Source organism: Cavia porcellus, unplaced genomic scaffold, assembly GCF_034190915.1.
Source record: "Cavia porcellus strain 051 isolate PalLab524CR breed Dunkin Hartley unplaced genomic scaffold, mCavPor4.1 scaffold_6, whole genome shotgun sequence".
Classification (NCBI taxonomy): domain Eukaryota; kingdom Metazoa; phylum Chordata; class Mammalia; order Rodentia; family Caviidae; genus Cavia; species Cavia porcellus.
The window spans coordinates 59779856-59796446 of NW_026947489.1; the positions used below are offsets into that span (position 1 = coordinate 59779856).

Consider the following 16591-nt stretch of genomic DNA (forward strand, 5'->3'; position numbering starts at 1 on the left):
CCACACCCACATGTGCTTCCACACTCATGCACATATACACTCATGTACACATGCTCATATACCTACACATGTGCACACATCTACATGTACTAAAGGCTCACACACCTAGCCACACATGTTTGCACGCTCACACTCACACATCCACATAGCCCCACGTGCGTGCACACACACACTACACCCAGCACACTCCTCCTGGAAGCTCACACCTCCCTCGGCCTACCCAGTGCCGTCCCTGGTTCCTGCCTCCACTACTCCCACCCATCTTGGCAGATGGCAGCACCTCTGAACCAAGGGTGTGTGGAAGACTACGGTCAAGGCAGAGCAGAAATGGAGGGTTCCCCCTCTGCAGCAGCACCAGGCCTGCACCTGGCTGGGGCACTGGCATTCGCCTCTCTCCAGGGGCGTCCAGTCTGTGGCTGGCCTAGCCTGCAGACCCAGGGTGCTGGAGGGTGTGTGTGCCAAGTGTTGCCCCGCAGCACACCCATCTTCTGTCCCCTGGTGCTGTGCCCAGAAGGTGGGGACCTCACAGCACACAGGATGTAGCTGGAAGGGGTCTCCTTTGCATCTCCACCTACTGCCCTGGAAGAAACTTTACAGTTGCAAAAATTCCTAAAATCCTCACTAACGCTTTGCTTCTCTCTCTGAACTTCTCGTGGCGGAGGCCGGTTTCTGTGAGCGCTGACACTGACTCAGGCCCTGCCCCCTCCCTCTCCTTTGTGCCCCTCTCCAGGACTATGGCGGATACCTGAGCACCTACATCCTCCCGGCCAAGGGGGAAAACCAGGGGCAGGTGTTCTCCTGTGGCGCAGCCCTCTCTCCCATCACGGATTTCAGGCTCTACGGTAATGGGCTGCAGGGACCAAGAGTGCTGTCCCTAGCAGGGCCTGTTCCCCTCAGCACCTCTCTCCCTGGTCCAGGTGACCCGCTGTTGGGCACCCCCAGTTCGCACTGAACCCCGGGTCAACTCCCCCATCTGTGCTGAGCACCAGCAGAATTAGGGCAGAGTCTCGAGTTGTTTGTTGGGATGAAAGCCGTGAGCTTCCTAACACCTACAAATCACACTGAAATGAAGCAGGGGTTGTCTGTCTGCTTAGGGTTCTGATCAGGACTGGTTTCGTTTTGCTTGACTGCTGTCCTGAGAAAAGCTAGTTTCCACCTCTGACACATTTGAACACCATCCCCTCTATCTGATCTCCCCCAAGCCTGAGAAATGTAGAAGATGATGTTTGCTAAAAGCCAGAATCCACTGCGCAAGTGGCAGCCCCCCCCCCCCATATCCTAGTCCACCCCCAGAGCCTGGATGCTACATCCAGGGCCCTCAGGGCACTAGTGACCCTCCCTCTGCTTCTGTACAGCTTCTGCATTTTCTGAACGGTACCTGGGCCTCCACGGACTTGACAACAGGGCATATGAGGTACGTGTAACACAGCTGCCACTGGACTCTTTCCTCACCCCTCTCACCAAGACTGCAGCTCGGCCCCACTCAGCAACAGCTTCCCCCTCTCTACACCAAAGCTAAGCCCCCTGGGGACTGTCCCCTCTCAGGGCCGCCTGTCCCCATGGCTCGACTCGGGGAGAAGGAGGAAGCTGAGAGATCCCTGGGCCTGACATCTGTCCCAGGCTTATGAGACACTGGCTGTCCCTCAGGAGGGTGCAACAGGAAGCTCCTCTCTCCCTTTGGCCACACCAAGCAGTGACTCAGTGAGATGAGCACAGGGTACACCATGGCTGACAGGACTGGTGTGAGCCTCCTGTGTGGACAGAGGCCGTGGGCCTGCCCAAATCCATTTCCCAAGTGAAGAGGGTATCCGCAGAGGCCACCTGTCCCTGGAGGAATCCCACTTCCTTCCTTCTCCTCCCAGCACCCCGAGAGGGGGCCCTATAAGGAAGGGAGCTGAGGCTTCTGTCCTTGTCATTTTCATTGTGATACAGAGATCCCTGCTTTCCTGGGCCAGTGTCTCCCAGACTTTTCCTCTAGCTGTGTCCACTTCTCCATCATGTGTCCTGCAGCCACTAACCCTGTGCCCTTGTCTACTTGTGCAGATGACCAAGGTGGCCCACCGACTGTCAGCGCTGGAGGGACAGCAGTTCCTGCTTATCCATGCCACCGCAGACGGTGAGGATCTGATGCCACTGCCGCGGGGTGGGGGGGATGCGCCCAGAGGGCATGGGCACTTACCCATGGAAACTTACCGCTTTACTTTGCCTTTCTTACAGAAAAAATCCACTTCCAGCACACAGCAGAGCTGATCACCCAGCTCATCAAGGAAAAGGCTAACTACACCTTACAGGTACAGCCTGCGCTTCGGGGGTCTCAGCCTTCGTGCCCTGTGTAGTTCCACCTGTGACCGCGGACACTGTCAAGGCATCCACTGTCTCAGTCACATTCCTGTCGCTGGGTCACAATGCCTGACACTGGAAGCTGACAGGAGAGGCCTGTGGAGGGGTCAGTCCATAGTCATTGGGTTCCAAGGCAGGGCGGCACATGGCAGAGGGGCAGGGTGGAAGAAAAGCTGCCCACACCATGGCCGCAGGAAGCAGAAAATGAAAGGAGGAAGCCAGGAGGCTGAGTGAACCTTCCAGGTTATGCCCCAGTAAGCAGAACTCATCTCCCCAACAAGTCAGCAGTAACGATCTGTAAGCCAATCACCTCCCAAAAGTCCAGCCTGCCATTGCACGAAGCATTGGGCACATCTAGATAGAAGCCATGAGTGTCTCAGGACCACCGTCCACAGCTGTCCCGGTACCTGGCCTGGCCTCACCGTCCTCACCTACTAACTTTATGCCGCAAACTTCTCCCATTTCCTTTTGCACCCCAGATCCTTTGGTGGAACGGGTATGACCTGGTGGTGTTGTATGACCTGGTGGTGTTGGGAGTCTAGAGATAAAGGAGACCTCAGCCACACACCTGCCCCCCTCTAGGAGGGGCTGCTGGGTACCAACCATCACCTGGCTCTGTCTCTAGCAAGCAAAGGACATGTGAATGCGGGCAGGTCAGGGAGAGCAGGAAGGGAGGCCGTCCCTGAATGGACGGAAGGACGTGGTTATGGGATGTTTGGGTTTGCATCTGGAAACTGTAATGAAGAATTCGGTGCCCACACATCTGACTCTTGGATTAAAGGCGTCTCCTCCCGTATGTGCTGACGGGGCCACCCTGGAGTGTACACCAGGTACCGAGCAGGAGGCCCTGCTGCTTCATCGAGGCCAGTGAGGGGCCCACCTGGAACCAGGCATGAGAGCACAGCAGGTCTTAGCAGATACCTGGCAAGTTTGTAGCCATGGCCAGCTGCAGACAGGAACAGAGGGCACCAGAGGCAGAGGGGACACAGGGCGGCTTTGTTCCCTGTGGTACACTCTACTATAAATACCTCCTGACCAGAAGGCATAGTTAGTGCAGTGAAGTGAAGGAAGAGAGGACTCTAACTGCAGGGCAGCTGGGGTCACAGGAAGGATGACCTCCAAGTCAGGCTGGAGCCCAAGGGCACGGGAATGGTGCAGCATCCCCAGGCACGGGAGCCATGTGCTGGCCAGAGAATACACCCTCTCGGCTGGCATCCAGCTCAGACTGCTGAGCCCGTGAGCCACCTCCATCCCCGGCCTCTCAGGGCTCTGCAGGGATCACACCATTAATCCTCACAGAGCGTGTTGGTCCGGTTCTGGTGGGTGCATCCTCTCCCTGTCACTCCTGAAGTCCGAGGCCCAGGGATGTGAGTGTGGTATGGTCAGATGCAAAGATTCCAAGATAGTGTGAATTCTTCCAGTGCAGACCCAGGCTGTGCAGCCACGTTCAGACAGGCAAGTCTGGACTGCAAGGGGTGATGCTCTTTCTAACCTACTCAGCCGTCACCAAGCTCCCCGTGCCAGGCAGGGGGAGAGGTGCTGGGGAGTGTGGCAGCTTTGTGATCAGAGGTTCCAGCCTTCTGGAGCAGGCAGAGCTCTGGGCTAAAGGCACCTCTCTGTGGAGGCTGAAATGGTTAGGGAACTCATATGCAAGTAAAACTCAGAGGCTGTGGGCCTGGGATGGCCTTGGTTCCTGCTGCACCTCGTGGTATCCTGGAGGAAGAACACGGTGATAACACCATGCCCCGAATTGCTTGCAGATATACCCAGATGAAAGCCACTACTTCCACAGCCCTGCACTCAAACAGCATCTATACCGGTCCATCATCAACTTCTTTGTGGAATGCTTCAGGATCCAGGACAAGCTCCCAACAGCCATGGCAAAAGAGGACGAGGAGGAAGACTAACACCTGGCTGCTCTGAGCACAGATGGCTCTCTCCACTATAATATGCAAAGAGGAGTCTCCTGCTGCTCCCTCTGCCCTGGGGTGAGGGCGGGTGGGGCAGAGTCAAGGACCTTCCCTAGCATGTGTGTCTCAGACTCGGAAGGTGGTTTGGCGGGGGGGAGATGCTTCCCCATGCAGCCTGGAACACACCCCCCCACCCCGTTCAGCAGCATCACCTCCTCCTGGCCCCACAGTGACAGGCACGTCCCACAGTCCTCCCCCAGGGACACAGCAAAGGACAGAGGGCAGTGAGGGCCACCTGGGAGCCCCAGGAAGCCAGCCCTTAGTGCAAGCATCCAACCAGTAGCATTAGCCCCTGCCCTTCTGCAAGGAGCACCACGTTCCAGCACACAGCGGCCTTCGACAGCTCTGAAGAGCCCAGCCGTGGGCAGTGCATGGTCAGGGCCCAGACTGGCCCTTGCTGTAATTATGACCTCCAAGCTTGTCTGGGCTGCACCAAGAAAACAGACCCATCCTGTATAAAGCATCACTGTAGCTATGCTAGTGGTTTGCTGTCTAGAATTCGCTCACATGTTTATGTTTTAATCTGATGAGCACTGCGTATACTGGTTTTGTTGTTTCTTTTTTTCTTGTTTTCTTTTTTGTTTTCTTTCTTCCTGTTACTGCTTTGTTTTGCTTTCTGCTTGCCATTTGTTTGGGTAGCGAAATAGAACCGAAGTCCCTGCTCCCTCCTCCCTATTGTCCTCAGATTTTGTGGTGGCATTTTAGACATGGAGGGAAAACATACCCAGTACTGCCCAGTAACGGAACACGTACACAAATCCTCTCTCCACTGAGCTGCACTAGGGTTCTCTGAAGATCAACATTGTCTGTTCATCTATGTCCTTGAAACTGTCCTTTTCCTCCTTGATGAGTTGTCGAGTCTTGTCTGATAACATGTGGTTAAAAAGTATAAACAGACAAAGTCCTGGTGCACCCTGAAGCTGGAGTCTCGGTCACAGAAATTCTAAGCCAAGGTCACAAGTGCACCTCCTCGATCCTGGGAGCGGTGCACTCCCCTGTGCCCCGGCAGGACAGTGACGCTGGTCTCCACCAGCCTTGTAAGATACACGCTGGCCAGATGTACAGCCACTGCCCCCCATGTATATCTCATTCTGTTGTATATAAGAGAGGAATGTGTGTCCGGCGTTTGTGGTGTCCCCCTTGCATGTGGACACCGTGGCTGATCTGGACTCTAGAGCGCTAGGCTGAAGTAGGTCAGTTCCCATCTTTTCCTTTTGGGCTTGGTGATAACCTGACTTCCAGCTTCTGGGCCTGCCGGGGGTGTCCTTGGCACCCTGTCCAACGAGGAGAAGTATCCATGTCACTCTATGGTGTTGGGGGTTTGGTTCCAGACGTGTGAGCTTTGAACGCCAGTTCCAGCCAGGTCTGTGGGAGGAGCTCCATCCCAGGGTGGCTCGGAGGTGACAGACACACACAGGGCTGTGTGTGAAGAGGAGCAGGGCACTGGCCACCAGGACTGGCCACTGTGCTGTCTGGCTGTGCTTCTGCTGTTTGTTTCAGTGAGGTCCGGATGGCGACACCAGCTCTGGCCCCGAGACCTGGCTGGAGGGATGTGGGGATTCGGCATGGTAGCGTCTGTTCATCCATGGAATAAAACATTATTTTACCACTTGGATGGCTCTTTTCTTGCTCCTCCACTACTGAGTCCTCTCCCAGAGTGGTCGAGGTAGAAGTACTCATGGGGGCCCCAGGACAGGCACATAGAGTACCAGGTGTGCAGGGGCCAACACCCGCAGGACCCCTCAGTGGCGTCCAAGCCAAGGCAATCATGGGGGGAGAGCCGTCTGTCCAGATGGCTGGGGAGATGCGACTGAGCCCCAGCACTGAACGGAAATGTCTGTCCGTGGGGTCACCGCATTGCCCAAGGGAGAGTTTCAGGAAAACTTCTCTGTCACAAATGTGTGCAATCATCGTGCTGTGAGTCACTGACTCTGGTGTAACCCAGCCCCGCCTGATGGCACAGGGACTGACCCTGCATCCCACAGCAGCTGCCACCTCAGACTCAAGGTCCGCCCTGTCACTGCGTTGGATTATCTGCCCTGGCTGCCTTTCTTGGTCAGTACCAGAGCTGCAGAGGCCATGGGATGCATCCCCTGGCTGGGTCCTCCTGAGCTCCCCGGCCTCCCCTAGGAGTTGTTCCCCTCCTCCCCCAACCTTTCTAACAAGTGTCTCTCCTGGGTGGGGGCTGGAGCTGCAGGCAGGACTTGAAGAGGCCCACAGGAAGGGGCATTTTCCACTTTGGGAAACACTGAGAATGGGCACAGCCCCCAGGATCCCCTGCTTCCCACCAGGAAGACCCTCTGTCCTCCCCAGCTCTAGAATAGCTCTGGGAACACAAGGCAGGCCCAAGGGCTCCTCCAGGCCCCCAGCTGTGCCTCTTCCTCTGTGGTCTGAGCCTCCAGGCTTCCTTGTGTGCTCGGCAACCTGGATCCTCTGTCCCCTGCTTGACTGTCTCAGAAGGACCTGGACACTTACCTCCTCCCTTGTCCTCCTTGGCTCCTGAGTGGGTTCCTCAGGGGTGCTGAGCAGAACCAGTAGGAGCCTGAGAGAACAGATGGGCACACAGTAGTGGTCCAAAAAAACATAAAGCAGGACCTGGACCACATCTACAGAAAGCTGGGCACACACAGCAGCTAGGCAATAGGAACCACCAGTAAAGACAGCTGCTCTGACTGTTGGCTGCCAGTGCAGACCTGCTGGGAAGTCCTAGAGGCCACTCTCCCTGTCCCAACACCCTGACCGGTCACCAGTCTCTCTGAAGCCACCGATGCCTCCCTGTGCAAGAGTGGACTTTGTTTCGTTGCTTTGAACCCAGGTCTCACTTTTGTAGTCCAGGCTGGCCTCAAACTCACAGAGATCCATCTTCTTGCCTCAGCCTCTCAAGTACTGAGATTATAGGCGTGCATCCCCTACACAGCTCTGAGAGTAGTATTTTTAAAATAGGTGGTAACTACTCTAAACTTGTTGCTTTGGAGAGAAAAACATCTCTATCACATCTCCAAATTCTGTTTCCGAGCACATGGAGACCACAGGCCCTTTGTGGCTTAGAATGCACCATCCCGTATATGGTTCTCTAAAGAACTCCACACATCAGTAGTTTAGTGTCTTCAAAGGATGGAAACAATCATCTGCTCAATGTCCACATGCTTGAAGACAGGACTGAATGACTGTGACGGTCCCCTACTGCGGCACCCAGATATCCTGAAATCTGTGCAGCACAGGATGATCGGGGAGTGCCAGGGAAAGGCTTCCCTCCGATGGAAAGAAAAAGAAAAACAAAGGAAACCCCTTGACCTATGGGCCTGTCCTATTCCCAACAGGCAAATATTCCTGTGGGGGCTGATTTCAAATGGGCACCTGGCACTGGACACAGTCCCTTACCACAGCACCGTAGTCAACACCTGTCACCTGACCTTGGGGTGAATCGTGATGGGGTACTGGTCACTTCTGCCCATGTGACAAGTAGTCCCCCCAGGTCCTGCTCTGGGCTGAGCTGTCCCTTGGAGGAACAGGGCATGGAGGGAGGAGGAATAGGCACCCTAGTCCTGACCAGGCTGTGCTGAGCCCACAGCAGGGGACCAGCAGAGAGACCAAGGCAGTGACCACAAGACAATGAACACAAGAACAGGTGTCCAGAGCCCACAGCAAGCTCCCCTGTTGTGGCCAGCTCACGTATAACTCATCTGGCTCCTAACATTAAAGGTCCTGCAGCCATCAGTTAGCACCCCAAGTGGACCTGCAAATGTTTCTTCAATTAGTCAGTCAGCTGGGGACTCACCTACTGCAAAGCTACCCTTCATAAAGTCTCAGTTACAGCTCGGAGGTGGCAAGCGCCCACCTTCTCTTCCTCTCCCTCCCTTTCCCCTTTTCTTGCAGTCTCTTTCTTCCCCTCTTTCTTCCTCTTCCTCCTCCTGCCTCTCTCCCCTTTCTCCCCCATCTCTTCCTTCCTCTTCCCCCAGTTGGGTGGTCTAGGTGTCTGGAGCCCTAGAAGCTACAGTGACAGAGGCAGACAAGGGAGGAGGCCTTTGGATCTGGGAGCCCTGATGCAAGGCAAGTACACTTCCCCTGAGCCTGCTGTATGGCTCTAGCAAATTGCTGTCCCTCTAGCTTTCCTTCATATTATTTATGAAAATAAGTATGACCACCGGGCTGGCTTCCTGTGGCCACCCTCAAAGTCTCATAAAGGAGGCAGCCAGGACAACAGAATCCTGGGCTGGACTCCAAAGACAGGGTGCAGGCAGGATGGTCCCCTATCCCATCAAGTGCTGGAGAAGGACTGTCTCAGTTACTTTCCTCTCGTAGCTGAGACAAAATACTTGAGGCCAAAATTAGGGAAGGAAAGGCTTATTTATCTTTCAGTTTTGGGGGTTTCAGTCCATACTCAGCTGACTCCAAAGCAGATGGCATGATTGAGGGGCAATCATTCATGGCAGCTGCAAACAGAAAAAGCGAACAAGGCAAAATGAGAAAGACCTGCCTTCTTCCCACCCTTACACTGTATGCTGGCTCCACCCGTGGGCGGGTGCAGCACTCACACCACCAATCCCAGCGCCAGGCAACAAACCAATCACAAACGCTAGATTCAACTACATCCATGATTGCATGAGGCCTTGAGGCAGGGGGCATCTGAACACAAACCATAACAAAGACCTATTACTCCCACCAGTCCCTGGCTTGTGGCCCCACCTTGGAAGCCCTGTGTGACTTCAGTCCCCATCTCCTGTGTGGAAAGTACCCGCTAAAAGACCCATTATTCTTGGTCACCTCTGTGCACACTGTCCTGAAATCAGGTCACATTAGAAGGCACTGCTGGGGAGGTCTTCAACAATCCAGCCCACAGCCACCTCCTTCTGGGAGTTAGCTTGGTGAGTGGGGTGAGGAAAGAAGCCTGCCCAGCTCTCCAGAAGCCTTACACTTGAAACTCAGATCAATGAGTTTCAAGGTGATTTCTCAGGATAGTTCGTGTGGCACATGGGGTATACAAAATGTGATTAAAATATACGGTAAGTGCTTTAAGTTTTAAAAATCTTACAATAAAAGATAATGAACTGTTCAGTCAAACATCTTTATCCCGCCATTCCTGCTGCTTTGTTATTGCTATTGTTGAGACAGTCTCACTTTGGAATTCAGATTGGACCTGCTCTCATTACTTAGCTCAGGTTGGGCTGGAATTCAGGGGAATCCCCCTACCTCTGCCTCCCAGGGTGCTGGGATCATAAGTGCGCACCTCAAACCCAGCTCCTGCCACTTCCTGAAGCACAATAGTGTCTTTAGGAAGTGGGATCAAAAATACAAGAACTGCTGCAACTACACGTCCCCACAGAAAGGCAGACAGGTGAAGATGCAGCGCTGTGCTCTTGCTCACTTGTGTTTTGGCACTGTGTGGCCTTTAGCCCTTCTCCACCGTCAAAGTGACCAGGGCACAAAACTCAATTTTTGAACCAGTTCATGACACTAAGCAGCCAGGACACCGCAGCTGCAGACATGAGAGGCCCGCTCTGAATTTGCACAGAGTCACCTGTGGCCAATGAGCAGGACCCTCGGGGTGGCCTCCGTGATCCAAAGGCAGAGCTGTGCCTGTGGAACCTGGGGCTGGAAAGCTTGGGTCAGCCTGGGCCTGGGAGCTGTCCTTTTCCTGCCTGTCGCCTGAGAGCCACCAGCAGGGGGCAGCAAAGGCCGCACTCTGGTCACTATGTGCAGAAATAAGGACCTTGGCATCGTGTCATGGAGCCCCCAAGACTGCACAGTGAGGCACACGAGGGGGAGCCCTGGAAGTCACTTGCACATTAATGCAGGGCAGAAGGGGACCAAGAGCCAGAGCTCAGGAGAGAGAGGGATGTGCAGGGGGTCTTGGGCCGAGGCCACTGGGCAGGCTGCAGGCATGGGAGGTGCAGCGCAGCATCCCGAGGCCTTAGCAAGTACAGTGCTGGGCAGCGGGGGCCACCAGCATGCTCCCCCTCTTCCATCTCCACAGCATCCCAAGGGCAGTGACTCTGGGTCATCGTGACATCCTCAGAAAACATCAGTGCAGACAACACCACAGCAACACCACTGCACGTGCAGGAGGGGGACGTCTGTGTCTCAGCAGAGGGTGTTCAGCAAATGCCAGTGTCAGGGCCCTACCCGGCTGCTACCACCCCTCCAGCAGCAGCTAGCACTGAAGCTGTGCCAGGATCCTGGAGGAACTGAGTCCCACCAGCGCCTGGGACCTACGGGACGAAATTTAGAGATGGACCTGGCATGCTGAGGTCACAGGAGCACCAAAGGGTGGTCAAAGAGGCCCATAGCTGGTGGGGCCCATGGGCCTCTCACACTTGGGTATGACTTAGGGCTCAGGTACTTGAACCTGCACTGAACCTCTTCCCAGTCCATGATCAGGAATGAGGGTTGAGGATCGAGCTGCATGCTAATTTCTTACTCTTTATGTAAACTATGAAGGGCAAAAGTATGAACTAGGGAAATGAAGAAAGAGCCTCACAATCACATTAGCAGCAAATGGTAGGGCTGGGGATTTAGCTCAGTGACACAATGACTGCCTGGCAAGTGTGAGGTCATGAGTTTGATTCCTGGTACAAAAAAAAAAGCAAATGCTAGCATTCTGGGAGGCTGAAGCAGGAGGAGCACAAGCTCCAGGCCAGCCTTCAACTTAATGACTAAGGAAGAGCTTGTCTCAAAATAAAAAATTTTAAAATGCTGGGGATAAAGCTCAGTGCAAAGGCCCTGTGCTCAGTCCTCAGGAACACACAACACACATGCACATTTTGCTGTTCAAACCCACACTGTGTCTTCAGAGGCCTGCCCTCAAACATGTGCCTCCATTCACTGCTAGAGCCACAGTGCCAGAGAACCCATAGGGATACCCAAGGCAGCCCTGGGTTGCAGTCGTCTCCATGTCTCTCCAGGACAAGCAATGTGCTCCCCACAGGCAGCCCAAGAGACGGATGCTCTCAGCCTCGGGAGTCAGCCTGCCACTAGCATCTCCTTGGGAGCACCGTAGGGCGTCACTGCGAGGGGGCTGTTCTTCTTGCCTCTGCTCCTTGGTCCCCAAGCAGAAAGCAACAGGAGCGATTTTGCAGCTCTGTGTGAGGCCTTTGGGGTTTGGTGGTGAAATGTGGGATGCTGTGGCCAGCTCTTAAACTCAGCCACTTCTGCAGCCAGACTTGGGTAACTTCGTTCTTACTGCACACAGGGATAGACTTTTCAGAAGTTTGATTTTTCCCAAGGGGAATGAAAGCATGCGTGTGTGTGTGTGTGTGTGTGTGTGTGTGTGTGTGTGTGTGTGTGCATATGTTCACAGGTTCAGTAAAGAAATGTACAGTCCTCTCTAGAAAACTTTCCATCTGGAAAGACACAGGGCTAAGGGAGATTTGCCACGCCCAGTGCGAAAGCTGAGGTCCTTCTCGTCACCACCCCAAAACACCAGATGACCACAGTCATCATGATGACCACAGTCACACACAACTTCTGCATTGGGAAATATCTGAAAACAGGAGGACACTGAAATAAAAACCAAGTCTTTTACATGCAGACACAAATCAACATTCACTAACAGACAAATAACAGACAAATACTGACAGAAAATACTCGAAACAGCTGAGATCACCAGAAAGCTTTCCATGCTGGGGTGTGCACATTCTTCGGCCCAGTGCCCTGTTCCTCCGAGATGAGCCCTGTACTGTCATGACCCACCTCCCTCCCCAACAACCCAGACACCGGCCCAGAGAGAAAACCAACCATCAGCATGGCCGTGTCGCTTTGGCTGTAGAGTGTGCCTCGGTTCACAAACTCAGTTCTCTCCACGATTCTGCTCACAGACCAAATTGGATGAGAACCAAATCAAATTTCCTCATGAGCTCTACTGTGAACCTAACTACTGAACTGGATTCAGTTCTCATCCAGTTTGTTTTGTGACCAGAATCATAGGAGGAATCAAATTCATGAGCCAACAGACTACCGTAGTAGTAAGGTGAACAACAAGGACGGAATCAAAGGTCACCTGGATGCCAACAAACCTTAAGAAGCCATGCACACCCCTTCGCCAGGGCACGAGGCCTGCGATTTCTGTGAAGACCATTAGGCCACCCATGTACTGACCCATACTCATTCAGACCACGAGTTTCTTCTGGGCATGAGCAGCAGCACAAGAGCTCCAGCAGCCCCTGAGATAAATGCCTTCTCCTTTGGCTGCATCCCTCCAATGATTCATCCACCAAACCCAGCCTTCTGCCACACCAGACAGGCCCTGTGACACCCCTGCATTCCCGGGGACCTGTCAGCTTTCCCAGCTGTAAGCCTGTCTCCCAAGGCTGTCTCTCCCCCAGTTGCTGTGACAGAGTTCTCCTCATGTGTGCTGGTCTCCTCTGCAGCCACGATAGTCATTTGACTGTCCCCTCTGCTGCCCTGGCTGCAAAGACCCGAAGAGCAGACTGGCCACGATTTGGTGGCTTGGTCACTCTCCTTTCCACTCGGATTGTGTGGTTCCTCACTCCTCCTATCTATGCTCGAGGCCTGGGGAAGGGTCAGCATCGCTGGGGGCCTGGAATAAACCCTGGAGGTAGGAAGGATGTGTCCTGACTTTTTCTGCTTTTTTCAAGATTGTTTTGGCTGCTCAGAGCTCCTTGTGATTTGGTATAAATTTTAGGATACATTGCTTCTAGGGGGAGAAAAAGCCACTGGGTTTTTGTAGGGCTTACGCTGAAGCTGCGTATTGCTTTGAGTAATATCTTAACACTACTGTCTTCCATGTCATAAACACAGGGTGTCTTTCCATTGACTGGGGTTTCAATTTCTTTCATGGGTGTTTTACAGCGTTCAGTGTACAAGTCTTTAACCTCCTTGACTTTTAAGCTTATTCATATGGGTTGTATTATTTTTGGTGCTATTTTAAATGGAACTCTCATTTTAAATTATTATTTGTGTACAGAAAAACAGACTCCTGTGTTGATTCTGCATCCTGCAACTTTGCTGAGTTATTAGTTCTAACAAGTTTTCTGTGGCATCTTTGGTTCATTGCATATGAGATCCTAATGCCTGTGAGATATCCTTTAAGTTTCCTATTTCAATCACTGCACTTTATTCCTGTAACTCCTGCCAAGGCCTGTCAAATCCACTGGGCTCTTTGGTAGTTTCTTTATTTTTTTATTTTTTGGTGGTACCAGGGATCGAACTCTGCACCTCAGTGCTGACCAAGCAGGCGCTTATGCCTCTGAGCTAAATCCCCAGACTCTTTGCTAGTTTCTTACTTCACGTGTCCAAGCAGCCTTCTCTTCGTGTCCCGTCTGTTTGCTTAATCACGATCCTGCTCTCTTCTGTGACAGTCTAGGTGTCCTGGGAGGAAGACAGTTCCACCAAAGACCTGCAGCTGCTCCTGCAGGCACCCGGCCAGAGGTCTGGGTGGGGGTGCCCCAGGACCACCTGTGGGGAGGAGCTGGGGCCACAGCTCAGAGGGTCAAGATGGGCAGTGGCCAGGCCTGGTGGTATGGTTGAGTGACTTCTACTGGACACCCATCCTGGGGCTTCCATCTCCATCTCTTGTGTGCAGGCCTGAGCCTCTGCTCTCTGCCCCACAGGGAAGCGAACTGGCCCATCTTGTCCCTTTTTCAGTGTCCTGGCCTGAATATTCCTGTCTTCCAGCGCATGGATTTATCGTCTGTACCAACTCACGCAATCTTAGCACTTTCCCTATGCAGACGGTCAAGGTCTTGTTACCTCCCATATGGGTGACTCCAGCGTGTTCTCCATCTCCCGGTTTCCACTTTCAGGTCAGTCTCTCTCAAGTTGTTCTAATCCCTCCAAAGACAAAGCTTCCCTCTTGCCTCCAAAGTATGACCTCATCAGAAAATAACCCATCTTGAAAATGGGAACCAAAACTGCCAGCCTGAGGTAGCCTTCCCTGCCACCACTCTCCTCACTCGGTGGCTTCTGTCAGGGACCCGTAGCAAGCCGTGTGTCTGGAAAGTATTGCTGTCAGGACAGTTTTAAACATTCAGCAGTTGAGTACCCCTGCGTATGAAAGCTGTATTGAGACCAGAGGTGTTCCCTCATTGATCCGACCATGGTGAAACTACGTCAAGTCAGAAAACAAGTGACACAGGTGTTAACCCCGCCTTTAAAACGTGACATGCAGCATGAGGGTGTCCCTAAAGCCAAATATCCTTTCCTCTCCTTTGCAGGCCAACTCCACAGGCCCTGAGCCTGCAAGAGCTAGGCCAGAAGGTGCAGCCAACATGAAGCTGGAGGAGCTCTGAGCACCCAGTGGGGATGGTGCTCCCTCATTCACACGCTCCCCAAACCGCACACAACTCAACTGTAGATTGTGAGATCAGTGAATGACCCTGACGCAGATCGCAAGTGTTTCTAGGAGTTTGTGAACCTAATGTGTGCTCAAAGCGTCATGGAAATAAATGGAGTTTCGGGCACACTGCAGAGGGCAGCTCTGCAGTGAAGACAGGTCCATTGCCATGACGTGACTGACAATACCAGTCATCACTGCACCCGCTCTCGGGTCTGGGCTCTGCTGGGCAGAACCTCAGCACTCCATGAGAAGCAGGCAGGGTATAGCCTACGCCCAGGAACAGCCAAACTTCCCAGGGTGCAGCTGGCAACGATGCCCCACAGGGGAAAGACAGCTGCCACCCAGAAGCCACGCCTTTATAGATTTTTACCAGTCAGTCAACATGTGCAGCACACGAGGACCACACCCACAGCGGGGAGTATAACACAACTCAACTCCTTCATTCCCTGCCCTTCCATCTTTTGGTCCTCTTTCCTTAGCAAAAGATCTTTCTCCCTGTTCTATCACTTTATTTTGCTCTTCATATATACTTTCAGGAGAAAACTCACTAGAAAATATTTGGCCTTGAAATGACTCCAATGTGTGACCCAGTCTATGTAAGTCAAAGCAGAAATACAAAAAAAAAAAAAAAAAAAAACATTCAATACTAACAAACAAGTTTCTCCAAGGGTTAAGATGTGATGTGTATTTTCTAATATCCCATGATAAATAGTTACTATGTATCATAATCATATTTTTTTAAAAGCCAGAAACTACAAAAAAAAAGTTCACTAAATTCTAAGTTCAAAAGTACATTTATTTAAAATGTGGGTAAGATATCAGTATAAAAGAAAAGAGTGTAAGAAATAAAAATAAAGTACAAAACATTTCAAATCTTTAACATCCATAATTTAGATAGCAAGGTCTTTACACATTTTATTTGAAATTTCATAGTGTTGTGAAGACATTTAAAAACCTGGCAAATGAATCATAAAACCTAATGTGTGCTCATAAAGTCATATAATACAAAACATAATTTATGTTTCCTCAGAATAAAATTACACATCTTAATAAGATGCATCATAGGTGCCACTGTCTTCCTGCTTTCTATCTCATCCCTAGGGAAGCAGCTGGAAAACACATGCAGTCGGTCAGAGGTCCTGGCTCGGCTCGGGCTCCAGCTCGGCTCGGGCTCCAGCTCGGCTCGGGCTCCAGCTCGGCTCAGCTCAGCTCAGCTCAGCGCAGCTCGGCTCGGCTCGGCTCAGCTTGGCTGGGCTGGGCTCGGCTCCACTTCAGCTCCAGCTCCGCTTCAGCTCCAGTTCCAGCTCCAGTTCCAGCTCCGGCTCCGGCTCTGGCTCGGCCTTCAGTTGAATTTATACGTGGGCACGCTGAGGAACAACTCTGAATGCCAAGAGCTCCCGTTTTCAGTCCCATTCAGCACAGTACAATTTGCACTTCTTCACCCGTCCACACAGCACATCCAAACCCCAGGGGCTTTAATCCTCAGTACCACAAAAAACTAAAAACAAATCGAATCAACAGAACCCTGCCACACGGACAGGGGCACTCAGGCTCATAAGGGGCCACCATGTGACTCTGACCCTAGCTGAAGCGGAGCCCACAACCAGTCGGGGAGCACTCAGCTCACACAAGCATGCACAAGCCAGACAGATTTGAGTCCCCAGAGCATCAACGCCTTCCAGAGCATCACACCCTCAGACACGCTGCCAGGTCCCTTGCAGGCCTCTAAGACAACACCCACAAATCACACACAGCACACGAAGGAACTCTTGCTCCTGAGGAGCAGAAGAGAGCAGGCTCTCACCAACATAAACCTCAGCAGCGGAGCCATCTGAAAGAGATGAGAAGTCACGTGCGCTGCACGGACCACGATCACAGTATGTCTGCACACCAAACCCTGGACAGTGTCCCCTCTTCAGGACTCAGCAGCCACCTCTCATGGATGCCCAGCACTGCTCAGATCGTGCGGTTGCTTCGTGTAAGTGCC

At 52.7% G+C, this 16591-nt stretch overlaps 2 protein-coding genes across 8 annotated transcripts in view; one reads left to right on the plus strand and one right to left on the minus strand.

Annotated features, from left to right (window-relative positions):
* Dpp6 (dipeptidyl peptidase like 6) overlaps positions 1-5919 on the plus strand; it is an 827976-nt gene extending 822057 nt beyond the window's left edge. For all 5 annotated transcript variants that reach the window (XM_063250818.1, XM_063250821.1, XM_023564980.2 and 2 more), the window contains exons 22-26: positions 731-842; positions 1356-1414; positions 2044-2116; positions 2218-2291; positions 4101-5919. In XM_063250818.1, coding sequence (XP_063106888.1) covers positions 731-842; positions 1356-1414; positions 2044-2116; positions 2218-2291; positions 4101-4247 — 465 coding nt within the window. In that variant the 3' untranslated portion in view covers positions 4248-5919. The remainder of the gene's footprint in view (positions 1-730; positions 843-1355; positions 1415-2043; positions 2117-2217; positions 2292-4100) is intronic.
* Positions 5920-15379: 9460 nt separating this feature from the next.
* Positions 15380-16591, minus strand: part of Paxip1 (PAX interacting protein 1) — a 42079-nt gene continuing 40867 nt past the window's right edge. For all 3 annotated transcript variants that reach the window (XM_063250823.1, XM_003469776.5, XM_063250824.1), the window contains one exon: positions 15380-15962. In XM_063250823.1, coding sequence (XP_063106893.1) covers positions 15947-15962 — 16 coding nt within the window. In that variant the 3' untranslated portion in view covers positions 15380-15946. The remainder of the gene's footprint in view (positions 15963-16591) is intronic.